At 39.7% G+C, this 23,741-nt stretch overlaps 2 protein-coding genes across 2 annotated transcripts in view; both read left to right on the top strand.

The window, feature by feature from the left end:
- Positions 1–23,741, top strand: part of LOC118741799 — a 354,618-nt gene that overhangs the window by 299,175 nt on the left and 31,702 nt on the right. The window contains exon 7 of the mRNA XM_036473774.1: positions 14,608–14,898. Coding sequence (XP_036329667.1) covers positions 14,608–14,898 — 291 coding nt within the window. The remainder of the gene's footprint in view (positions 1–14,607; positions 14,899–23,741) is intronic.
- On the top strand, positions 18,492–21,767 carry LOC118740458. Its single transcript, XM_036472012.1, has 4 exons — positions 18,492–18,877; positions 18,969–19,164; positions 19,239–19,941; positions 20,027–21,767. The coding sequence occupies exons 1-4, from the start codon at positions 18,740–18,742 to the stop codon at positions 21,321–21,323; spliced, it is 2,334 nt and encodes a 777-aa protein (XP_036327905.1). The 5' UTR covers positions 18,492–18,739; the 3' UTR covers positions 21,324–21,767.

Here is a 23,741-nt window from a genome sequence, read left to right as displayed (position 1 = left end):
CCCCACTGAATGGCGGCTCGGACGCATCGAGCAGACGCATCCTGGTCGAGACGGACACATCCGAGTTGTGGACGTGCGTACACAGAATGGTATTTTCACTCGACCAATCACTAAATTATGCTTCTTGCCACCCATTGATGGCCACACCGAATCTCGTTGCGCTCCTACTCTTGGCTCGCCCGCCTCACGTGAACCGCTCCCCTTACAATCGCCCGAATAGAACAATTGAATTAAATTACTTTCTCACTACTCATAACTCACATGAACCACACCCAAATAGAACATTTTTATTTATTTATTTATTTATTTATTTATTTATTTCAGTCATCGAAACAGAATTTCTTACAGACTATGATCATGTTTTGATATTTAATTAAACAGTGCAAAAAGGCTTAACTTAAAACAAGAAAGGCTAACATTAAAATTAATTTGCGGAGCGAATGTGTTACAAAGGCGAATGATTCTGGCTATCGGCTCGTTATAAGAGTAAAGCGACTTATGTGAACCCTCAATAAACTTTCTGGGATTTCTGAGATTTATATTAGATTCTTGTACTCGAAAAAGAACAGATATTTCTGGGCAATCAATATTGCCAGATAAAACATTGTAAGCAAATAGCAGCGACAGATACGACCTTCTGTCCGCTAGAGATTGTAAGCCAAGGAGTTTCCTCCTTGATACGTAACTTGGAATATCATTTTCAAAAAACACTCTTTTCATAGCAAATCTGGTAAATTTTCTTTGAATCATCTCTACTTTATCAGAGTACTTTGTGTAGTATGGGTTCCATATAATCGCCCCATATTCTAAAATACTCCTTACCAAAGCAATATAGAGTGTCTTCAGAGTCATAGGGTCCTTAAAATCTTTGGTGTTCCTAATTATGAAACCTACCATCGAATACGCTTTAGATGAGACCAGATCAATATGTTTTGAAAAAGTTAATTTGGTGTCAAAGATAATTCCTAAATCCTTAATTTCGGATTTACGCAGCAAATCAACGCCATCCAGAGAATAGTTGAAGGTATGGACATATGCGCGGCGGCTATAGGAAACAACGCAACATTTGCTAATGTTAATGTTTTAGTTCGTTTACATCTTTATTGATCACACACCACAATCCAGTCTCACTTATAAGCATTGATTTACTCAATTACACCTTTATTCACAGATGGACCGACAAAGCACTCCTGTTCCTCAACCACGCAAGTCATTGTCGTCGCGGGTCGTGATACCACCAACCGATGTTCCGAGCGAAGGACAGCGGAAAGCAGACACCCAAACCGACTATCGAAGGTGCCGTCTGTGCATGCGATACCATTCGCTGTTGACGTGCCCGGTGTTCACGGCTATGCAGCCTCAACAACGCTTCCTACTGGCGAGAGCGCACAATTATTGCACCAATTGCTTGGCGCTGTCGCACCATACAAGCGAATGCACCTCCACAGTGCAATGTCGTGTCTGTGGCCTCCACCACCACACATTCCTCCATCGTAACAACAGTGGCCACCACGCTGCGCACTCCGCAGCACCTAACGCAGCATCCAACCGCCACCAATCGAAGAAAAAAGGCACGCGCGCAACGGCCCCGTCCACCTCGCAATGTCAACACCACACGCACTCGACACCGTTCCTCTACCCCCGCAGCAACTAACAGCCCACCAGTTCCAACACTTGTTTTGTGGAAGTCTTACCTTGCGAAAACACCGCCATCTGATTCGCGACCATAAGCTCCGACTTCGACGAACAGAAACTTATATTCGGCATCCACCAAAGCCATCAGAACAATACTCTTAAACCTCTTATAATTAAAATATTCTGATCCACAGTGTGCAGGCGCTTGAATGGCTATGTGCTTTCCGTCAAGTGCTCCGCAGCAATTGGGGAAATTCCACCTTTGCTCAAAACGGTCAGCGACTGTTACCCATTTTTCCGTAGTGCTCGGAATCTTTATGAAATATATGTAATGTAACATTTTTTATTTAAGTGGGCCACTAATCTCTAGATGTTAATTTGTACGAGAAATGTTATATACCCTTGAAATCAGGAAAAAGGGGCGGGGCACGCCCACTTTATTTTTTCCGGGGTGAGAATTCACTTCTCTGCACTTGTTAAAATTATTTTTCTGATTAACATAAATTGATTATATCTAATAAAACTAACCTTTAGGAACTCGTCTTTTAAGATCGCATAAAGTGCAGCGCAAGTTTCGTGTATAATGTGGCAAATGGTTGTTTTTCCCAATAGAAAAACTGTCATCAAGCTGGAAAAACTATCCCCGGTTGCCAAGTAACGCAAAGTAACGCAAAGTCACTGCTAGTCTTTCTCCGACAGATATTGGCTTTCTAAAACTCGTTGTTTTTTTGCAGATGTATGGCGTGAGGCGCTCCACAAGATAGTCAAAATCTTCTACCTTCATTCTGAGGAAATTTTTCAGCCACTTTGGGTCCTGAATTTCTAGCTTGGAACGCAGCGTAGTATAAAACCCGCAGCGGTCTCTATTTCTCAGACCTGGTCTGATCCACCACGCCTTTACCTTCCTCAGTTGCCTCCTTTTCTCTTTCCAAGCTTTTAAGGTAGTTACCAAGCAAAGTGCCGCACAAGCTATTGCGATGGTCTTTTTCCTATTCATTATTTATGTGTAATTTGCCTTTTCTTTTAATATGTTTATTAATTTCGTATTTCACACTTCATTAATTTTCCTCTTATCAGCTGATCAAATGTCATCTACGGATTTGGCACCTTTAATGAAAACGGAATGTCAATCATCTGACCCCGAAATTTGACGATAGTATTTCATGAACGAAAGACACAAGATCACGCCTTACCGCAGAACTCCACAGGCGAACAGCGATGGCCTACCAACTGTCATTTTGACGAGCAATGTGATTGCAAGTTTTTGTGTGTGGGCACTTTGATGTCTTGAAATAAGCATTTGCCGCATGACGCCACCAGACAAGATTCTCTCAATTTCGGTGTTTAAAAACATTTAAATCTTTAAAAAAACTAGCTAAATAATTTCCTAAAACGTAATCATAAATTATCCAATACGGAACAGATTTTTATTTTGATTTAATATCAAAATTTCATCGATGTTACCACCAGCACGCTTTCTTTCAAATGAAAATATGGCTGTCAAACTATCGAATTGCCTGCAATAGATGTCAAGCAATAAGCGCTGACATATATTGCAGCACATAAGAAATAGGCGGTCTCCATTGGAAATATATTTTGTGACATGGTTATCACGACATCAGTGTTTTCCTGTGGAGACAGGGCCTTAAGGAAAGAAGGAAAAAAGTTATTTTCTAGCTGTTGATCTCGACGCCATCTTTGTTGTAAGAAGTAAACAACGAAGAGAACAAAAAAAAAACGTGTAATTGTTGAACGCATGAATAATCATTTTTATTATGCAAATTCTCCTATAAATCATGTCGTTGTGTTAAATTATTCTTTACCTTATGTGTGCACACGTTGTCACAAGCGAAAATTAAGAAAATTGCAGTAAAAAGCCACCACCAAATTGTAAACAACGAACAAATGTAAACAAACGGCTTATGTCAAAATCGCCCTACTTTTTTCATAAGTGCGATTATAACGGGCCACTCTTCAGGCTCTGTTATGCATACTTGGCATTGCTTGTTGTCACATAAGGAATCCGTTAAATGAGCTTCGCGTGTAAGCGGTTACCCAACGCACAGCATTACATACGTAAAAGTCTGTTGGTTTTTGATTTCTACGTAAAAATGGTATAGCAGTGCATGCAATGCCAAGTATGCATAACAGAGCCTTTCTGCTGTCGTGATCTTGTCTTTTTGGTTCATGATAGTATTTGACATGCACTGCGGTATCGACATTTGGTCAGTTTTTTAAATGTAATGAAAACGCATTTGACACCAAATGAACAGCTGTCAGATGAAGGCAGTTTTTGATGTCAGTGATTTTGACCTAATGAAAACCAAGCATTATAAAATAAAATTAAATATCACAATTCCGTTGAAGTGTGTACATATGTACATATTTACAAAATGTGGTCTGTTTGCACCCACAGTAAGTTCCCATGAAGCCTAGCCTAAATCCAGAACTGAAAAAAAAACGGGGGTCGGAAACTACTAGCTCTAAAAGCATAATGTGGAAAATGTTTGAAGAGCTGCGAAATTGTATTGCAATAATAAAAATAACAGTGCATAAATTGGAAAAATGGCTTTTGTTTTGCTTTATAATTGTTGGGAATATTGGTTCAGATGGAATTTTTTTATTTGTTTGGTTTTTCAGCTCGTTAATGATGTACCCAGGGTTGCATTTACTGTATGAAAATATTTCATGAAGAGTTCCAAAATTAGCTCCGAGCAACTAAAAGTTGGTTAAGCTTAAATGAAATAGTTTTTTATTAAATATTTATTCCTGGTATTTAGTAAAAATCATTCATCTCAATAGTAATATATGAAATGAAAGTAATTGACTACATTTGATGAATATTTTGTCATAGGGCCATTATTAAATACAGACATAACTTTTTCGGGCATTGGTGCTGACGTATATAGAATTAATAAGTTAGAGAGAGACAAATATACAAGCTCAAGCGCTAACTTAGGTATACTTGTATACCTGTTACTCGTCTGGCATATACTCCAACAGCGAAAATAATGACAATTATAATATATTTAGATGGATATTTTAGGTAAATATTATATCGTCGCCTGGATAAAAGATTGTCACAAGCAGGGTACGAAAATAAACTATATTGTACGTTACTATTTCGTTTCGTTTATTACTTCAACAGCTCGGTACAATACGAAAACAAAACGGCTGAGTTCACTTTAGCGATAGTACACTACAGTAGTTTAGTAGTTACAGACGAAACAACAAACGAAATGAATCGTGCAGAGAAAAATATATGTATGTATGTACACATATCCAATAACTAAACACAAAACAAATAGCTGCAATGAATAAAAAAATAAAAATGTTTTTTAATTGAATTGGATATGAAAATTTACAGAAAAAAATATTTTTCACTTAATTGAAACGTTTGTGATATCACCCTATGGCACAATTGTCACAAACGAAAAGCAAACGTTTCTAGTTGGGGAAAATGACAGTGAATCTTACAAATTGTTTCTGACTATGTACAAAACTGTACAAACCCACAAATGATATGATGATCGATGAGCAAATGGGAATTGTTTTGTACAGTTTATTTTCGTACTCTGGTCACAAGTTACTTTCGGTAACTCACAATTGAAGTTTGGAATGCAATTTCTCAGGAAATAGACCACAGATTTTCTCCAAAGTGTCGGAGAATGCTATGTACTAGTTCATGAAATTCTTAAATTGTTTTATTTTTTTAGTTTAGTGTCAACCAGTTATGAGTTTAATAAATTTTTGTCGAATACGATATTTGTCAAAAAATTTGCAGTCAGTTTCAATGATATACGCCAAAAAGTGATAACAATTTTTATAAATTAACGATACTTTTTACTAATCAGCCTAATCGTGAGTTTCGCCCGAACCAAATTTCGCCAACAGTTTTTTCATCGACCTGTAGTGAATACACGCAAACGAAAAGTAAAAATTGACCCGGTTCTAGAAAATGAAACTCATGATAAAGCTGAATATGTCGGAAACTAAAGAAGAACAGATAACTCTATTTGAACGATTTTGATTAGTTTAGTACGATAGCAATACTAACGCAATTTGTATCAAATAACCGAAAACATTTTAGTCAATTACTCGGAAACTAAAGAAGATATCCAAAAACCACAAATTGTCAAAATGACGCTTCCGGCAATTTTCCATCCAAGCGACGATATTTGAATGTTACTCGCATATTTTCGCGCCTGTCAATTTTCGGGAGAAAGGTTAAAAAGTATATTCATCTGTTGAAAAGATATTTTCGCAGATTCACAATTTATTTAAAATAAATCTATCAGCCCTATCTCCAATTCCATGTGAATAAATCTCTCCAGTGCTTAAATAATTTTCTCCACAATAAATACCTGCACAACACCCTAATTGCCGAAAAAGCGTTGCTTGCAACACTAGTCCTTTATGGGGACCAAACTTGGTGAAAAAAAATAGCTAAGTTTGTTTACTGGATATACTGAGGTCCAAGAATGATAGAATACAAGATTGCGCCGATCAGAGAGGATTTTTGAGAATAACTTTTGTGTGACGTCACACTGGTGCAATTGCGAGAGAGAAATGCCAAAACGTGAGCAAGAATGGAAGAAGAAGAAAAAATGTTGCAAGGAAAATGTAAACAAGATGCACCAGTGTGACGTCATGCAAACGACGATTCTGTCAAATTCGTTAAGAGAGGAATAGCGGTCCGAGATCGGCGCAACCTTTGTATTCTCTCAATCGTGACTGATAGCCCGAACACAATGAAAACGACGAGCTACGGACCACAGCTGTCAAATTATTTTAACACGTACTCTTATGTAGATAATTATTTTGGCGACGACCGGGCTACGCGACGGTTGTGGTTGTGGCCAGATTAGATCTCTTTCTATTTTAATGGCGACAGATAAGGTTCTTCCTCTTCTTTTATGTCAGACTCTTACAAATTCATGATGTCGCTGCCGCGTTCAAAGAAATCATGTCGCCATCGACAAAGCGTTTAGATAAGGAAGATGACAAATTGGAAGCTGTGGTCCGTAGCTCGTCGTTTTCAATGTGTTCAGAACTTGAGGTCTTTGTCAGTCGTTCGTTCACTCGGTCCGTGCGCGGGGCTGCTCTCGCTGCTGCCGCTTCAACCGCAATCGCTTATAAAATGCTGAATCAATTGCAAACGCAGCTAAAAAATGCTACTAAAAAAATATTTAAAAAATCGTCGAAAGTTGAAAATTCTTTTCCTGCTCATGGTCATTGTGCTAATTGTGGTGACTGTAGTTGTGCTGAATATTTCACCAAATGTAAGCTCCACTGTACGTGTGCTCGATGAGCGTTTTATAGCGCGCATCTATGGCGGTAGTGGCGTTGGCATTGGCGGCGGTGGCGCTGGCGCTGGCAGTGGTCGCTTGGAGCAGCCACCAGCGTTCGGACTTTACTGCAATTGCAGTAGATCTACTGCATTTTTGAGACGAAAAAAAAAATCTACTGCCTACTGCGAAATAGTCCCAATATACTGCAATTTTCCCCAGAATTTCCAAATTGAAATCAATTTTTCGAACGTGTAAATTAAGCGTTATCAATAAAATCACAAAATGCAACTCTGTGGAGAAGATTACTTAATGAACGATTACTTTCATCGAGCAAAAGAATACTCGAGTACTAGTACTTATCGGTTACAATTGCTTGACAAAAGTACTCGTTAAAGTAGTCGTTTCGTTAATTGAGTTTGTAGAAATGATTAAACCGATTTCTGGTTGGGTTTTACGGATTTATTTAATAAAAGCAGTAACAAAGTACAGATAAAACGATATGATGATTTAACGCCGTCAGTCGCACATGTATAGTGGGCTTCAGAAGCTCTCAGTATAGTTTAAGATGAAGTTACGTGAAGAAAATCCTGGAACGAATGGAATATTTTCCATATTGTGGTGAAGGTGGCAACAACGATACGATATCGCTGAATCCAGTGCAGCCGGCCAATTATCTTGTCCAAAATGCACTAGAAACAGTGGTACCGAACACCAGCCAAATCCAATGCAGCCGGCCAATTGTCTTGTCCAAACTACACTGAGATAGGGTGGCGCTTGGGCAAGTTGCGGGTACCGGCCAATTGTCTTGTCCAAGCACTGCACTCACCGTGATGTTTCCCCTTCACCAAAAATGGATTAACGACCGAATTGTCGTATAACACGTGCTTATATAGCACGATTTGGCACTTGAACTTCTGAAACCAACATGCTACTTTTGACAGAAATACAAAAATGACAGATAGATAACTTTAGGTACAGATGGCGCTATAAGCAAAAACACAAACATAGATGTCGCTATACTAATTAAATACTAGGGCTGCTACAGTCTCCCCCTTTGGCGTGTGGACACCGCCCCGGTAACACGCCAACACTTAGCGCTTCTTGGGTCTTCCTCGCTTCCTTAGAGGATAAATTGGGGCTGCGACAGCGTCATCATTCGTACCCTTATATTCGGTCAATGCAGACACGTGGTACGTCCCCAGTGGCATGTTGAGATTATCTCGCGTCGCTACCTCAAACGTTGTTGAACCAACCTTCTTAGTGATGACATATGGGCCATCCCTTTTAGGGACAAATTTCGAAGTCAACCCTTTTGCAGCTTGGCTAAGTACATGTGTTGTTACCATAACCTCGGTACCAACATTAAAATCTGGTTGTGGTCGTCTGTGCTGATCTTGTCGAGTTTTATTTCGGTCTTGAACCTTTTGCTCGGTTTCGCGGGCATTTTTGAAAACCTTCGTCAAACTTTCTAAGTACGGCGAGATTTGTGGGATAAAGTTATCTTGTGTAAGTATGGGTCGGACGTCATGATCTATATCATCCATAGTGCGGAGTTCTCTTCCGAATGTTAGAAAGGCAGCACTATAGCCTGTGCTTCGGCACTTCGCGGTGTTCATTGCAAAACGAACCGCTGGCAGGTTAGCAACCCATGTGTTGTGATGCGTTTGTACAAGTATTGCCAATTGTGCCTTTAGATCCCGGTTTTTACGTTCAACTGGGTTAGCCTCGGGGTGATATATGGGGGTAAGGCGCTGCTGAATACCGAAGTGATGTGTTACTTGCTGCATTATGGCGGACACAAATTGAACTCCATTGTCTGTCTTCAAGCTTCGTGGTATACCATAGCGGAGAAACACTTCTTCAATCAGAATCCTACTACAGTTGACAGCGGTGGCTTCCGTCAATGGAAATATTTCGACCCATCGCGTTGCTACGTCCTCTGCAATCAGGATCCACTGGTAGCCCTCCTCGGTTGGTGGCAATGGACCAAACAGGTCCACCGCCAGAATTTCAAATCGATGCTTGCTACTCGTTGTTTGTAACATACCATACGGTTTCATGTTTGCAGCTTTAAAGCGTTGACACTCAATGCATGATTTCACATGCTTCATGATATCAGCTCGCATGCCTGGCCAGAAATATCTCGAAGCTATTCTTGCGATGGTTCTCTCCGCTCCGTAATGTCCGGCTGTGCAATCATCATGATAGAGCTTTAGGATTTGGGAACGCTCCCGCTCGGGCGCAACATATTGCGCATCTTCCCTATCATCATTGGCATAGCAATATAACATTCCGTCATTAAGAATGTACCCGCGGTCAACCCAACGGTTAACGTTCTCATCACCAGCCTCCAGCGAAGCTATGATGTCCTTTAGGTAGGGGTCTTCAAGCTGTTCACTACGCATATCAGAAGCGTTTTTATGTGGAAAGTCTATTTGAAAGGCCATCACGGTTACTGGTTCAAACTTTTCACCTTCATCGCAAGGTGGTCGCGATAGCATATCTGCAACGGCGTTCGATCTTCCAGGAGTATACTCTATTTTAAAGTTGTACTGCTGGATCTGCAAAGCCCATCTTGCCAACCGTCCAGATGGCGATTTCATACCCAAGAGCCACTTTAACGGTTGGTGATCCGTTGCCAGTACCACCTCAGCACCTTCAATGTAACCACGGTATTTGGCACAAGCCCAGACGATAGCGAGGGCCTCGCGCTCAGTAGTGGAATAATTCCGCTCTGCGCTTGTCAACAAACGGCTTGCATATTCGATGGGATGCTCTTCATTCCCCTCCCCCTGGAGTAGTACTGCTCCGAGTGCGTATGCGCTGGCATCCGTCTTGATAATGAATGGCGGACCATCCTGCGCCTGTTTCAATATAGGCGGCGAAGTTAGCATCTCCTTGAGTTTGTGGAAGGCCTTGCGTTGAGGACCCTCCCAAGTCCATGATTTGTTCTTTTTAGTAAGATCAGTCAAAGGCTTTGCAGCCTCTGCATAATGATTGATAAACCTCCTGTACCATGAGCACGTCTGTATAAACGATATCAATTCCTTGACGTTCCTTGGTTCTCGACGCTTGACTATTGCGCTTATCTTCTCTGGATCCACACAAATACCTACAGGAGTGAGAATATGCCCAAGATACCTGACTTCTGAACAACAGAAACGACATTTAGTGCTATTGACACGCAGTTTAAATTTATTCAATCTTTGGAAAATAGTATTTAGATTGTTTAAATGCTCTTGGAATGAGGCAGAACACACAATGAGGTCGTCCAAATACGCCCATACTTGAACCTCCGGCATAGAATTCTTCAGCCGGTCCATCAGTCGCTGGAACGTCGCCGGCGCATTTCGCAATCCAAAAGGCATTCTAGTAAAACGAAAGAGTCCAAATGGAGTTATTATGCAAGTTTTATCGAGGTCATTGGCAGCTACCTTTACTTGGTAGTAGCCACGCTGCAGATCTAATGTCGTCATATAACGCGTACTTTTCGCAGCTTGTAGCAAGTCATCCATTCTGGGCAAGGGATATCTATCAGGTTCAGTGATAGCGTTCAACTTCCGGTAATCCGCACAGATACGCACACCACCGTCTCGTTTCGGCACCATAACAACCGGTGAAGTCCACGCCGACTCGCATTCTTCCACCACTCCCATCGCCAACATCTTGTCAATCTCCGCCTTAAGTTCGCGGGTTTTTGGAAACGACAACCGGTATGGTGGAGAGGTAATTGGCTCATGATCACATAGGAGGCGGTCTAGTTCCAGCTTTTCTTCTTCTAACAAACTAGCTGCATCTGTAGTCTTTAGGATTTTCAGGTCAAACGAGTTTAACGGGGTGAACCCGTTATCGCTGGTCTTCCCTCCGTACACTAGGCCTGTAAATAATTCTCGCGTGGTCTTACGGTCAGGGGTTGTTTCGTCTGGTCGCAACGCATCTTTGAAGATCGCTTGGATGGAGTGCGGCGAATAGTCGCCATCTTCCAGCTCTGGTCCATAACTTTCGAACTCCGACATGTACACTTCGCTATGGTATCGCTTCGAATCGCTCTGCATAACATCGAACGGGCTACGTTTGCCCACCTTAACGCTTTCTATTATATTGTGGCTTTGCGGCAGTGCTTCGGCGAAGTCAAAATGAACGTTAGGGCAGTTTTCGTAATACCAAAACTGTTGACCCATATTTAGCACGATTCCAACCTCCTCCAAAAAGTCTGTACCCAACAATGTGCGATTGTTGGTAGCCTCCGGTAGTATTATGAAGCGAATGTTTAAACATCTTCCTCCAATTACCATTTTACAGACGGTCGACAGACACCGTTGCGAAGATGTGGTTCCGTCTGCCAGCGAAATTTCGCACTTGACTGTTTTATACTTACAGCCGTAAAAGTCCATAATTCGCTTCAAATTCGCGCTAGCAACACTCGTGCGCGCACCCGTGTCAAAATAGGCTTGGCCCGGAACTCCAAACAGCTGGACGTTCACAATCGGTATATTACTCCCCATATTGTTGGACGAGATTGTGTTAAACCCAACAACGGTCGCTTCAGGCTTGCTTTTCACACGGCACGATGGACAATTCGCGCGGACATAACCGGGCGCATTACAGCCGTAACAGGAAAGCTTTGGTTTAGCTTGCGTTGCTTGAGCAACAGCCTCAGCAGCCGCAGCAGTATTTTGTCTGTGCGTTTCTTCTTTAATGCGCTTGTAGCAATACTCCGCCGCGTGACCCTTTTTGCGACAGAATGCACAACGTACTAGACCACTAATCGACTCCGCTTTCGTGTTCACCGTTACGCTACGCTCGCCGAGAGCATACTCCGCTTCCCGAGCATCTCGCAGTAGGTCATCAAATGTGGCAATATTATGACGCGCCACTTTGTCACGCACCTGTACATGCAACATGCCAAACAGTATGTCGATCTGCTCGCTTTCTTTTGGTGGGCTGGACAGCTGAGCGAAGAGTGCTCTCTTCTTGCGAATAAAATTGTCGGTTGCTTCATGTTTTTGCTGCTTTCCCTCGCAAATGTCGGCATAAATTCGCCATGCAGGCCTTGGAGGCGAGAAAGCCTCCCGCAGCATTCGTACCACATCACAAAAAGTTGCCGCATTTGCCTTCACACCCCGCCACCATTCCGAGGCATCACCTTCCAGCAGCATTGGCATACCAGTGATGGCATCCGCATCACTAATCTTCTCCACCACTTTAAACGTTGAAACCGCCGCGATAAATTCTTCCACCTTCGACGTATTACGTTCCCCGCTGTAGCGTGCAGTGCAGTTGCTAAATGACCCAATTCGCATGTTGGCTGTCGTCACCGCCTGCATCAATCGCTCAAATTGCTCTGTTGTTATTGTCGACATCCCTCCTAGTCGAGAACTTCGTCGCACTGGTTGCATGCACTATTTAAAGATCGCGTAGTAATTCGGCCACTAAGTTGGGCGCCAGTTGTAGAAATGATTAAACCGATTTCTGGTTGGGTTTTACGGATTTATTTAATAAAAGCAGTAACAAAGTACAGATAAAACGATATGATGATTTAACGCCGTCAGTCGCACATGTATAGTGGGCTTCAGAAGCTCTCAGTATAGTTTAAGATGAAGTTACGTGAAGAAAATCCGTGATGTTTCCCCTTCACCAAAAATGGATTAATGACCGAATTGTCGTATAACACGTGCTTATATAGCACGATTTGGCACTTGAACTTCTGAAACCAACATGCTACTTTTGACAGAAATACAAAAATGACAGATAGATAACTTTAGGTACAGATGGCGCTATAAGCAAAAACACAAACATAGATGTCGCTATACTAATTAAATACTAGGGCTGCTACAACATATATTATGTATAGTTCATACATAACTAAAGCAATGTCGATAATGGTAAAAGTTATCGAAACCAAACTGATAAAGACAAACAATATCGACAACAATTATGCTTTGATTAGAAAGCCCCAAGTCTCCAGGTTTAGGTGGGCGTAGGGTTTAGACTCGTCACCAACAACGTCCGATGGAAACTTTCAACAAGGCGCGGCTAGGTCCTAGAAAGGCCAATATTTTTTTCTACACTGAGAAAAATAAAATAAACCATATCGTCTTTCTTTCAAACAAAAGCTGAATGATGATTTTGTTGAAAAAAATCTGAAAATGAATTTGCGTCAAACAAGCTTTTTTTACATTGAACAGACTTGCTTTTGGAGATTTTTTCGTTTGAACACCATTTCGCTGTGCACTTCACAGATGCTTTATCGTAATTAAGAAAACCCAAAAATAAAATGTTAAAATTATATGTTCCGCTCACTGAGATTTAACCCTGTAGCAAGCATTTATACGCACTCAGCTACAAGCACAACATGTATGTAAGTATACTTTCAAAGGTTCGCTTTGAATCAAGCCTAATTACGCGGCTGATACATTTGCACAAATTTGTTTTTGCTATCAATAGAGCGGCGTTGTTTGGAAATTTTTTATCGGGCCGAACTCATTCTCTATAAAAATTTATAGACAACACCTTGTGTTTCAATTTGTTTCAAAAGGACTTTCTGTTCAAAAATTTCGAATCGCTGACATAAAAAACCAAAAATGACGCTGTTCGATAAAACCATGCAGAAAAAAATTAGTTAGTTAGTTCTAAAGTCGTGCAAGAGTCATGCAGACGTTATCGGGAGTTTGTTTTTTTTACAAGTTTTTTTTTTTAAATATCCTCACAAAAATTACTTTCAATACACTTTTTTCTGAACTTCGCAGATTCTTTTTCGTATTCAGGACAAATGAAAGGCAGATCGAAACAAAAAAATCTTTTGCTTTGTTTTATTGATATTTTATGTCCAAAAGTATTTACATAGTTAGCTACAAGTTAGTTGACATCTAATGCATAGGAAACCAGTTTCACTATTTGACGGCCATCGCCCTTCAAAAGTAGTTAGTTACGGCCAAAGGAAACAGTTAATAAATAGTTACCACTAGTCGAATGGTAGTTAGTTAATAGTTAGCTACAAACTAGTCCCATTTCCTGTAGGGATGTTACTTTTTTCTTTGTTAGGGATGTTACTTTTTTCTTGGTGTATATTTGTTGTAAAAATTAAATGTGGCTATTTTCGAATGACTGTTTTTTTGTAACTAATATTTGATTATACATTTTAAATTGCAAAACACTAAACTTCAAAAATCAGAATTGCCACATGCGTACACATACATATGTATGTATATGTATTTTATATTTTACATGCGTTTAAATTGACTTTTTAAGTATTTTGTGTAATAAAAGCGTTATTTGTTTTCTACCATTTAAATTCGCATTAATTTTCGCTGCCATTAAACTTGTTCTATTTTTTTGTTTTGCAGATCAAAATCGTGGTATTGGCAGTGCGTCTAGCAAAAATGCCAAACACACAGATACGCCAACGGAATTGCATGAAATCAACCACAATAACAATAACAGTATCACAACCACAACAATTACAAATGGTACAACAACAACCACAAAAACGCGCACAAATTCACAAACCCCATCGCCTATCTTAGGACACCATGGCAAGAAGACGACAACGGCGGCGACAGCTGCCGCCACCAATGCTACGGTGGGTGGAACGTTGCTGGAAAAAGTGAGTAGGAAGGTGATTCTTAGAAAAATTATCCATTATCCATGGCTTCTTACAATGTTCCTTTTCTGCACATAGAAAACACAATCGAAGCTGCTGGCGGCGACCCGTGGTAAAACGCTGCTACAAAAATCACATCAGCAACAACGCTCCGCGGACGATGCACCTGTTGCTGTGAGTGGCGGAGTTGCTGAGCGGCTAGACGCTATTGAACTGCAGCGTTTGAAATATCTGAATCGCCATTCATGTAATGGTCGACTGGACTATGAGGCTATTGAACGGCACCTGGAACAGACGGAATTGCAGGAAGAGCAGCGAAACAAAAGCATTGAAGCGCTGGGCGTGTTGCTGCAGTATGCGGTGTTTGATGTAAGTACGCGATGATAGTACATACGGCGTACATATGTACGTGTGTGTGTGTGTGTGTGTGGGTTGGTATTTTTGGTAAACTTAAAGAAAAACCAAACAAAACTACCATCAAATACGTATTTGTACGTCTGTGTGTAAGTAAGCGAATGTCCTTTGAAAAGTTCGCGTTAATTTACTACTTCGAAAGGTAATTTTTCCGCTTTAAAAGAACAATGTTATTTACGACTAGTCTAACACATATAAATCAAGGTTCGGTGATAAAAGCACGTATTCAGACGGACAAATATGCAGACGTGCATTAAAACATGAAAATTCAGGAACATTCGCGCATCGCCAGTTTTCAAGATTCACAGCTGAATGCATTGCAGTGCAGGTACAAACGAAGGTAGTTAATTATTTTTGCCTGAATGCAAAAAAAAGTAAGAGAGAGGTAATTTTGTGACGTTCGATGGATGGCCAGATGGCTGGCGCCAGACAAAATTAATGCAAATTAAAGCAGTTTTGCAGATTATATTAGTTAGAATGGTAGAATAATTATTTGGCTAAATAGCTGGAATATCTGTGAGTATCTTAATGGTTTTTCCACAAATCATGCCACAGCATAATGAGTTAGCATACATAAATTTGTATGTACATATGTAGGTACGTACGTACATACATGCATACATGTTTCAATTATTGCTAATGAACGAGCAGTATTTCAAAGCGAGTTTCAGGCTAACGTTAATCTGGAATCTGTAACTGAGCTTTAAGTGTAGTGTCATATATGAACGAGTCGAGCAAATGAAAGGTTAGAAGGCAAACCTACGTTGCTAGCAGTAACTTGCTACACTACACATATGTACATAAATCAGCAACAAAACCGATTACTGCCTGCTAAAGCTCGCCTTCAACAAAAATTGTTGAGACTCAAGTAGTTCGGGATCTGAAGACTATTTATATCTATGTATGTACATTGACGGATCCAACACAAAGTTATCAACGGCGTCTGTGTTGAGGCATTTGACATGCCAAGCAACCGTATCATTGTAAAGGCTGGTACATATGCGGCTCTCAAGAAAACGGCCAAGAAAAAAATGCCATTATTTCGTGTGTGTGTGTCCGAGAAATTTTGTCATCTGATACTTCACAGCCTGTTGCCTTTCCTCAAGAAATAATGGAACGGGCATATATTTCTGTTGCAAACATGGGTTGCCTTGTGCTCTTTTTCTCGCTTTAAAAAACTTTAGAAACCCCTAGTAGAAGACGTAGCGAATTTCTTAAGACCGGCGTCATTTTATAGGTATGGAGTTTTTACTTTTCTTGAGAGCTGCATACTGGCCATAATGTCTTTCCGGTCGAAGTAGCGACGATGTGTACAAGAAGCACTACCTATGGATATAACAAAAAAGATTAAGAAATTTACACCAAATTAAACCAGCTGCCTTAGAGGCACTTGATGCCATCCTAATTAAATCCCGGCTGGAATTGGTTAAAGCTCAAACAGACGGCAGCGTTAATCCGGATTAACATAATCTGCGGCAGCGTTAATCCGGATTAACGCTGCCGTCTGTTTGAGCTTTTAGATAGTCTCCTGATCAGCACGTTAAACCATGGAAAAAAAATTTCAGAAAAAAATATCATAATTAGGGCTGCCAAAAATATATATAAATTAACCAAATATGCCCTTAAATATGCTAAATCATTGGACTTTTATTTAATTTTTTTATGCACTCATTTCGGAAATAGAGTATAAAATTACATGCTTATTAAATAACACCGGCCAACAGAATTAAAAAAAAATGTTTACGGAACCCTGCTTCTTGTATGATTTTTTCCGTAGAGTCAGAATCTGAAATTAGAAATATTAGATTGGCTCCAGTTCTTGTGATATTTTGACTAAGTGGCAAAATACTAATTTTTGGCATTTGCTAGACTTCTACAATGGACTAACGGGTACTGGTAGAATATTTTGAATAAGAAGTAAATAAAGCTAAACATTGCTCTTTTAGCACAAGAGGTAATGATTTGACTTTTATAAACATGAGTTAAAAAACTAAGTTAAAACAAATATACTTACACAGCGAGTAGTTATAACAAGACATTTTCTTAGTTATTTAAAAAATTTTTAAGTAGAATTATGCGGAAATATTTGACCTTTTGCTTAAATGTGCATTTTAAAAACCTTTTCAAAAATAAATACTACCATAAAGTCTTTTATTCTTCGGGATAAAAGAACAGGGTTAAAGCTTTATTAAAAATATTCCATAATGCACTGTGTTTAGAATATATCGGTTCAAAGTATGCTAATAAGTAACTCGTTTTTTTTTTGACACCTTTAAGTCAAAATATCTCAAAAACTACAGCCAATCTGAAATTTCTAAGGTCAGAATCTGATATTGCGAACAAAAATTTATAGAATCAGCTGTTATTGACTCTGCCGCAAAATTTTTGTGGCCAGTCTTATCAATCGAAAAATACCATATAAAGTTATTGAATAATTCTAAAAACTACTTTCCCTATCTGTAAACTTAAATAGTTGGATAACATTTAAATAAACTTATTCTGCGAGGGAGTACTTTGACAGATAATCGCTCCTAGTTACGAAGATAGTTAACAACAGCGTGCAACAAAAACCAAAAAATTTCAAAACACACGAAACAATCAATTGACTCATAAAAATATTGGCCAAATTAATTTTTTTCTCTCTGATGTAAGGATTTTTTAAAAGAACTTTGAAATTTCAAAGATACGATTAATTTAAAAAGTTGTTAAAAAAGTTAGTGCAATTCTATATTGGACAGTATCGGTACCATTGTAGGCGGCCGCTGTGGGTTAGAAGTGCGCAGAACCATTCTGCTGGGCCCGGGCCCATTTTCCGAAAAACATCAAAAAAAAGGCAACCCTGCGAATGTATTTCTGCCTTGAAAATAATACGGTATTCACATGAGGCGATTTTACAGGCAACTTTTAGTTGAAATCGAAAATCGCCTGGTGTGAACGGCCTTTTAACTAATCACTTCCAATGAAGTTCGGGGGCAGCCAATACAAGCAACCAAAATAGCAACTAAGCCTGCACCTCGTCCTAATAACTATTTGGCTATGGAAATAAAGGATTCAGTTTACTATCTGTCAAAAATAAAATGACTTAGACAGTTTTGAACTTCAAATGATCCTACATATTTTATTCGCATAATTCCATTTCTACAGTCAATGGAAACATCCACTTTCACACATTAAACTGATTTTTATCTAGATTTCCATACATATGTATATACATGTCTTTCGGTAAATATCATTTACATATCTGGGATACACCGATAGCGATAAGTCTTTACATACATACTACGCAAAAATAAAAATCTTTCTGCAGCAGAGGAAAAACTTTTCCTTTTTTCTTCAACCTAAAGTACCCAGACTTTCATTAAGTGTAGATAAGACGACTAAAACTTGAACTCGCTTCACGTAAGAAAATATCTTACTTTGTGTAGTCAGCATCTATGCATACATGGTATTTTCATTCCAAATTTCCATAAACAGCTGCGCTAATAAACGAGACGGTAGTCTCGCCGATCTATTGTCCTTCCATCATATTTAAAAAATTTAGTACCTGCAGCCTGCTGAATGCCAAATGCTGAGTACACATCCAAAGACGTTCTCAAAACAGCCGCACTGTAATTAACAAAGGACGTTTACCTGCTGAGTTTAGTCGCTAAGTGAGTACCTATATAAGACCGAGGACATGCATAGCGTTAGTTAGTATACTTTGAAAATGCAAAGCGTTTGAAGTGAATTTTTGAGCAGCTGTCAAATTTTAAGGAATTTTTGTTTAAATATTTAACTAACAAAAAAAAAAAACACAATGTTTGGAAGGTTTTTGGGTATGAAGAAGAAGAAAAAGCTACTTAATCCCACTGAATTGGGTGGTAAAAGGAAAAGAAGTAGGCTTAGCTCTGATGCATTCGCGGATTATGATGATGATATAATGAAAATGACAACGGTGAGCTTAGTAACTGCTGTATAAATTGATTTGTCGAATTATTTGAAACATAAAAATAATAAATTAATTATCTTTTAATCTTCTCTCGCAGTTGGATGCATTCTCATGTCCGAAGGTCAAAGCGGAGAAAAACCAAATTAAAGATTATTTAACTACGACGCTTAAGCTACTGGATGAAGCAAAATCTACTTGTACACAACTACAGGATCAGCTATGCGACAAAGAGGGTTATTATCTGCAGCGAGAAGAAGATCTACAGGCGTTGCATCGCTGCGAGATGGAGAAAGGTAATTCGCCACCTACATGCACAGTTTCTCCGCGGAGTGGCTTACTTAACTTTCCAAATCTCTTTTCTCTACAGCACACGCCAATCTCGCCGATTATCAAGCCTTTGCACAGGAGAAAGTCGCAGCACTCGAATCACAACTGGAGGCAAGAGCTGCGGAACAAAAGCGTACGCTCGACTCGTATCGACTGGAATTGGACAATAAACTGGCACAGAAACAACAGCAACTTGTGGAAGCCGTAGAACGTGAGCAAGCATTAAAAGAGCGTTTCAGCGCGCTGGAGATTTCCGAGCAAAAATTACGTGATAAGCTGACTAGCACTGAAAATGCATACGCTACGCGCTTACAAGCTGCCGCCGAACGTGAGAATCAGTTGAATGGGCGCATAAAAACGCTAACCAAGGAACTCGAATCGTTACGAACCTCCAAAGAGTATAGGGAGCGCGAGCTGCGCGATAAATTGAATCTATCACAGGATGAAATTTCAGTCTTGCGTTCATCACAGCGCAGCTTCAACGAGAGCTTGGATCGCAGCAGCGGCATTAGTTCGCCACGCAATTCCAGCGCTTCGGAGCTGGCGCGACTGCAAAGGGAAGCGGATAGTTTACATTGCGTGTTAGAGTTGAAGCAGAAAGAGATATCGAAGTTGGCCAAACAGAATGAGGAGCTGTTGCGCGATGCCGAAGAACGTGCTGTGCTGCAGGGCAGAATATCATTGCTTGAATCAAGCAACGAGATGCTAAGGTCAGAGCTGGAAATTAAATCGGAGAAGGAGAAGTAAGTAGCGCTAAACCAAAAACTGAGGCATACGCAGTCGTTAATTTGAACTAACCTAATTGCTATTTTTTTCTTTACTTTACAGGGACTTCCTACGCCAACTCGACGACAAGCAAAAGGCTTACAACCACGAAATGGTAAAACGCAAACGCCTTAGCTATGACAACGAGGCCCTACAATGGCAGCTCAAACAGCGCTCCGAACAGCTACATATTGTTGAAACTAAATTACACGAGCTCTCCGCTATGGAATCCAATAACGCCAGTATTCAATCTAGTCTTGGTTCACTGAATCGTTCTCAGCTAATGAACGGCTCCTCGCTGGTCAACATACAAATGGACGACATCTCCCCACCCACATCGCCGATCGTCAAAGGTGTAATTGAGAAGCCCGATTCCGTATCGTGGGTGCTTGAAATGGACGATGAAACACCCGAAGCAGCCGCTTCAAAGATGGTAAAACGTGCTGGCTCATTCCGTTCGGTCGAGCGCAGCCCTTCGACGCGCCGTCAATTGTCCGGTTGTGCTAGCGCCATGAATACATCACTGAACTGTGCCGGCAGTGCAGCAACATATAGAAATGGCAATAGCACTGCCGGGCCCAATCCACTCTCGCAGTCAATGTCCGCCACTTCAGTGATACGACCACATTCCAGCGATGTGCGCACCGAGTTCAGTAATCGTTCACACTCGCGCATACGCTCCAAATCGGTGAGTGTAAAGGGCACCGAACCGGCGCAGGCCAGTGGAAGCGCTCTTAATACCGGCTCTGTAGGCACAAAAAGTGGCAAAAATCTACTACGTCAAAACGCCAACTCGAGTGCACGCAAGCAGCATCAATTGGAGTTGATCAATTGGAAGGAGCCGATGAGTTCGAGTTCACCGCATCCGAATGCGTTACGGCCGCGTACTTCTACGATGTGCTCAGAAGTCGCTGAAGAGCAGCACACACTGGCGGCTGGTGGACATGATGATTCGCTTTTTCAACGCACGTCAGTTTCAAGCACAACCAATCGAAAGCTCATCACGTGCGATACATCAAAATTGAATTCGGGTGAGCGCCTGGATATGCAATCGTTGCCCACACATACATCTGTGCATGATCTGAAGAAGAAATTCCATGAGATACAAGAATCTGCAGGCGAGGCAATGGTATCGGGCACCAACTCCGAGGACGAAGGTTGTTCCGCGTCGTCTGATGAAATTGTTTGCTCAGCCTCTACATCGTCGGCGACCACAGGTTCGACCTCGTCGCTAAAGAATTCACACATGTCGCTGGAAGAAGTGCTGCTATTGGATAAAATCAACAGCCTCAATGGCACACCGATGGAAGTGAGCTGGTCCGATGATCCAGAAGTATTTACTAACGGCTCAACGGTATGACAAGAAGTGCCGGAATTAGAAGAGCAAGATGAGGAAGAAGATAGCTTCTGAACCTAAATGTAAATTTGTGAAATTGCAATTTAGCTGGCGTTCAATATGATTTTACTGGCGAATCGTCTACAGAAAATATGCAACTAAAAAATGGGAAAATGTAATTTTATAAGAAAAGAAAAGCAAACAAAAAAATGTGAAAGCCAATGAGAGGTTGAATAAGTTGCGACTGTTCTACTGCGAAAGCACTTAAACTTCACCCGCTACCCGCTGAGGCGAGGAGAAGTATGAATGCTTTATAGGTGGAAGATCGCAACGAACGGAAGAGAACAGGCTGACCAAAATTATGTAATAGATACTATAAGCTGGAATTGGGCGCCATGTGACGCCACTGGTCAGTAAGCAATGCGCTTGAATAAACAAATACTTAAAATTATTTTATTTAATTTATTTTAAAAAAAAGAGCAAACGTTATCGATTTATTTGTCAATTTGATTGCGTGTGCCACAAAGAGAGTAATAATAATAATAAAAGAGAATCATAATTTCTCATTGTTATGAAATGCTCAGTAAAAACTTAATGGAAATCGGAGTTGTGTGTATATTATGGAAATAAGCAAGTAGGGAAATGTGAAAACTTTTGATCGAAAGCTTGAAGTGGAAGTTGGTTTTCCTGGAGTTTAGATATCGACAGCTTGTATGCAATGCCCTTACCTAGAATTAAAAAAAAAAATAGATTCTGGTAGCAAAGTAAGCCTAAGACTTAACGGCCATCAATGGTTTTAATGCTGACCGAAGGCAGCAGTCTCAGATTTGTTATTAAATCAGAAATTACACTTTGTAAAAATTTGCTGATAGAGGGGATTGAGTGAAAGCCTTCGATATATTAAAGGTATTTTTCTGTGAAATCTATTATTTTCTCTGCTTCGAAAACATACTTTTTTGAGATTTTAGGAGACAAATATGTCGCAAAAAACAGCATAAGAATTCCTCAAATATGTATGTATGTACTTGGAGGATGCTGCTGTGGACCTTTGAAAATAAATCTTAGCCGTTCTTGCTAAGACTCTGTAGTGGCAGGTGTAGTCTGACTCATAAAGGAAATCATGTAAGATACTTAAATAACTTAAAACCGTTATCTTGAATATTGAAGGAAGAATTTTTCGTAATTTCTATTTAATAAAGCTTAGGCTTATTTTCCTTCAACTTTTTGCAAGCTCTTGCTTGAAAATTGTGCTTTTGAGTTGATATGAGGGTTTTATATAAAACTTTTGGTCAAGCATCTGCCAAATATGTGCTTTCCAGTCTTCGGCGCCCAAGTTTTCAGAGAAAAATGTATAAGTGAACTAAACGAGTAGGCGTAAGTATCGTCTTCTTGGAAAAAAAAAATATTTATAAATGTTAATGCGAGGGTAGGAACTTAGAAACCATATTTTAAATTTCTTTTAGTAACTTCTCAATTTGTCTAAATTCAAGAGAGGGTGGTAATTCAAAAGTTACAGAAAAGTTGTCGCTGGCCTCGAAAGCTTTCGCGGGATGCGTTATAGATTTTTCGAACAAAATTGTAGAACCACAACAAATACAAGAGCTGCTCAACAACGTAAAAATGCAAATATGTGCATAATTTAAAATGGAATCGGCCCGTCTAATTCAATCTCAACTAGAAACTTTAGCGCCCGCAATTAAAGTCCATTAAAAATACGGAACCTGAATAATGAGATCTTAATAAATATACATATGTATGAATAAATGTAGGCATGTGTATAGCAACAACGGATAATTGAAAGTATTTATGCAATGTGTTTTACTGTGTGAAAACACTACATACATACATTTTCAAAGACCAAGTGTGCCCAAGGCGTACGAAAAGCAAGTAAAAAAAGCAAACGAAAAAGAATATTTTAGCTTTAAAAAAGTTTATAATTTTTAATTTATTTCATGTTTATTGTATTTATTTAGTTTTAGTAAAAAATGTGTACCTAAATATTAAGCTTATAATGAATGTATTGTATAGTATTTAAATACCTTAAATTATAAGTTCATTGATTTGTCAGTCAGCGTGCCGGTCAGTCAGTCAATTGTGTCGCGTTAAGCTGAGTTGCTTTGTTTAATTATATATCCAAGAATGTGCATTACAGTTACAAAAAAAAAGAAGAAAAGAAACCAATATTAATTGTTTATTTGTTTTATAACTATACTTATGTCTGTACTATGTATATAGGCTTACTTGAATGCATGGAGTATGTTAAAAAAAAATTTAAAATATGTGTGTTAGCAATTATTACAAATTATTAAAAAAAATATGATAACTAAAGTCCCCAATATAAATAATAAACACATAATGCATAGTTTAACATGCTCTTCAACTCCTTGTTTTCAAAGTACCCCAAAAGTGGAAAACAAACAAAAAGAGTAACTTATGTACGCA

This window comes from Rhagoletis pomonella, unplaced genomic scaffold (genome assembly GCF_013731165.1).
Source record: "Rhagoletis pomonella isolate Grant_MI unplaced genomic scaffold, Rhpom_1.0 Rhpom_scaffold_00006, whole genome shotgun sequence".
Taxonomy (NCBI): domain Eukaryota; kingdom Metazoa; phylum Arthropoda; class Insecta; order Diptera; family Tephritidae; genus Rhagoletis; species Rhagoletis pomonella.
Note: the sequence above shows the minus strand (reverse complement) of the source record. Positions and strands in the feature narration are given on the sequence as shown.

Coding starts and splice junctions, on each gene's coding strand:
- LOC118740458 (XM_036472012.1), top strand. CDS start 18,740: ATGTTTGGAAGGTTTTTGGGTATGAAGAAGAAGAAAAAGCTACTTAAT. Junction 18,878..18,968: donor ATATAATGAAAATGACAACG/GTGAGCTTAGTA, acceptor CTTCTCTCGCAG/TTGGATGCATTCTCATGTCC. Junction 19,942..20,026: donor ATTAAATCGGAGAAGGAGAA/GTAAGTAGCGCT, acceptor TTTACTTTACAG/GGACTTCCTACGCCAACTCG.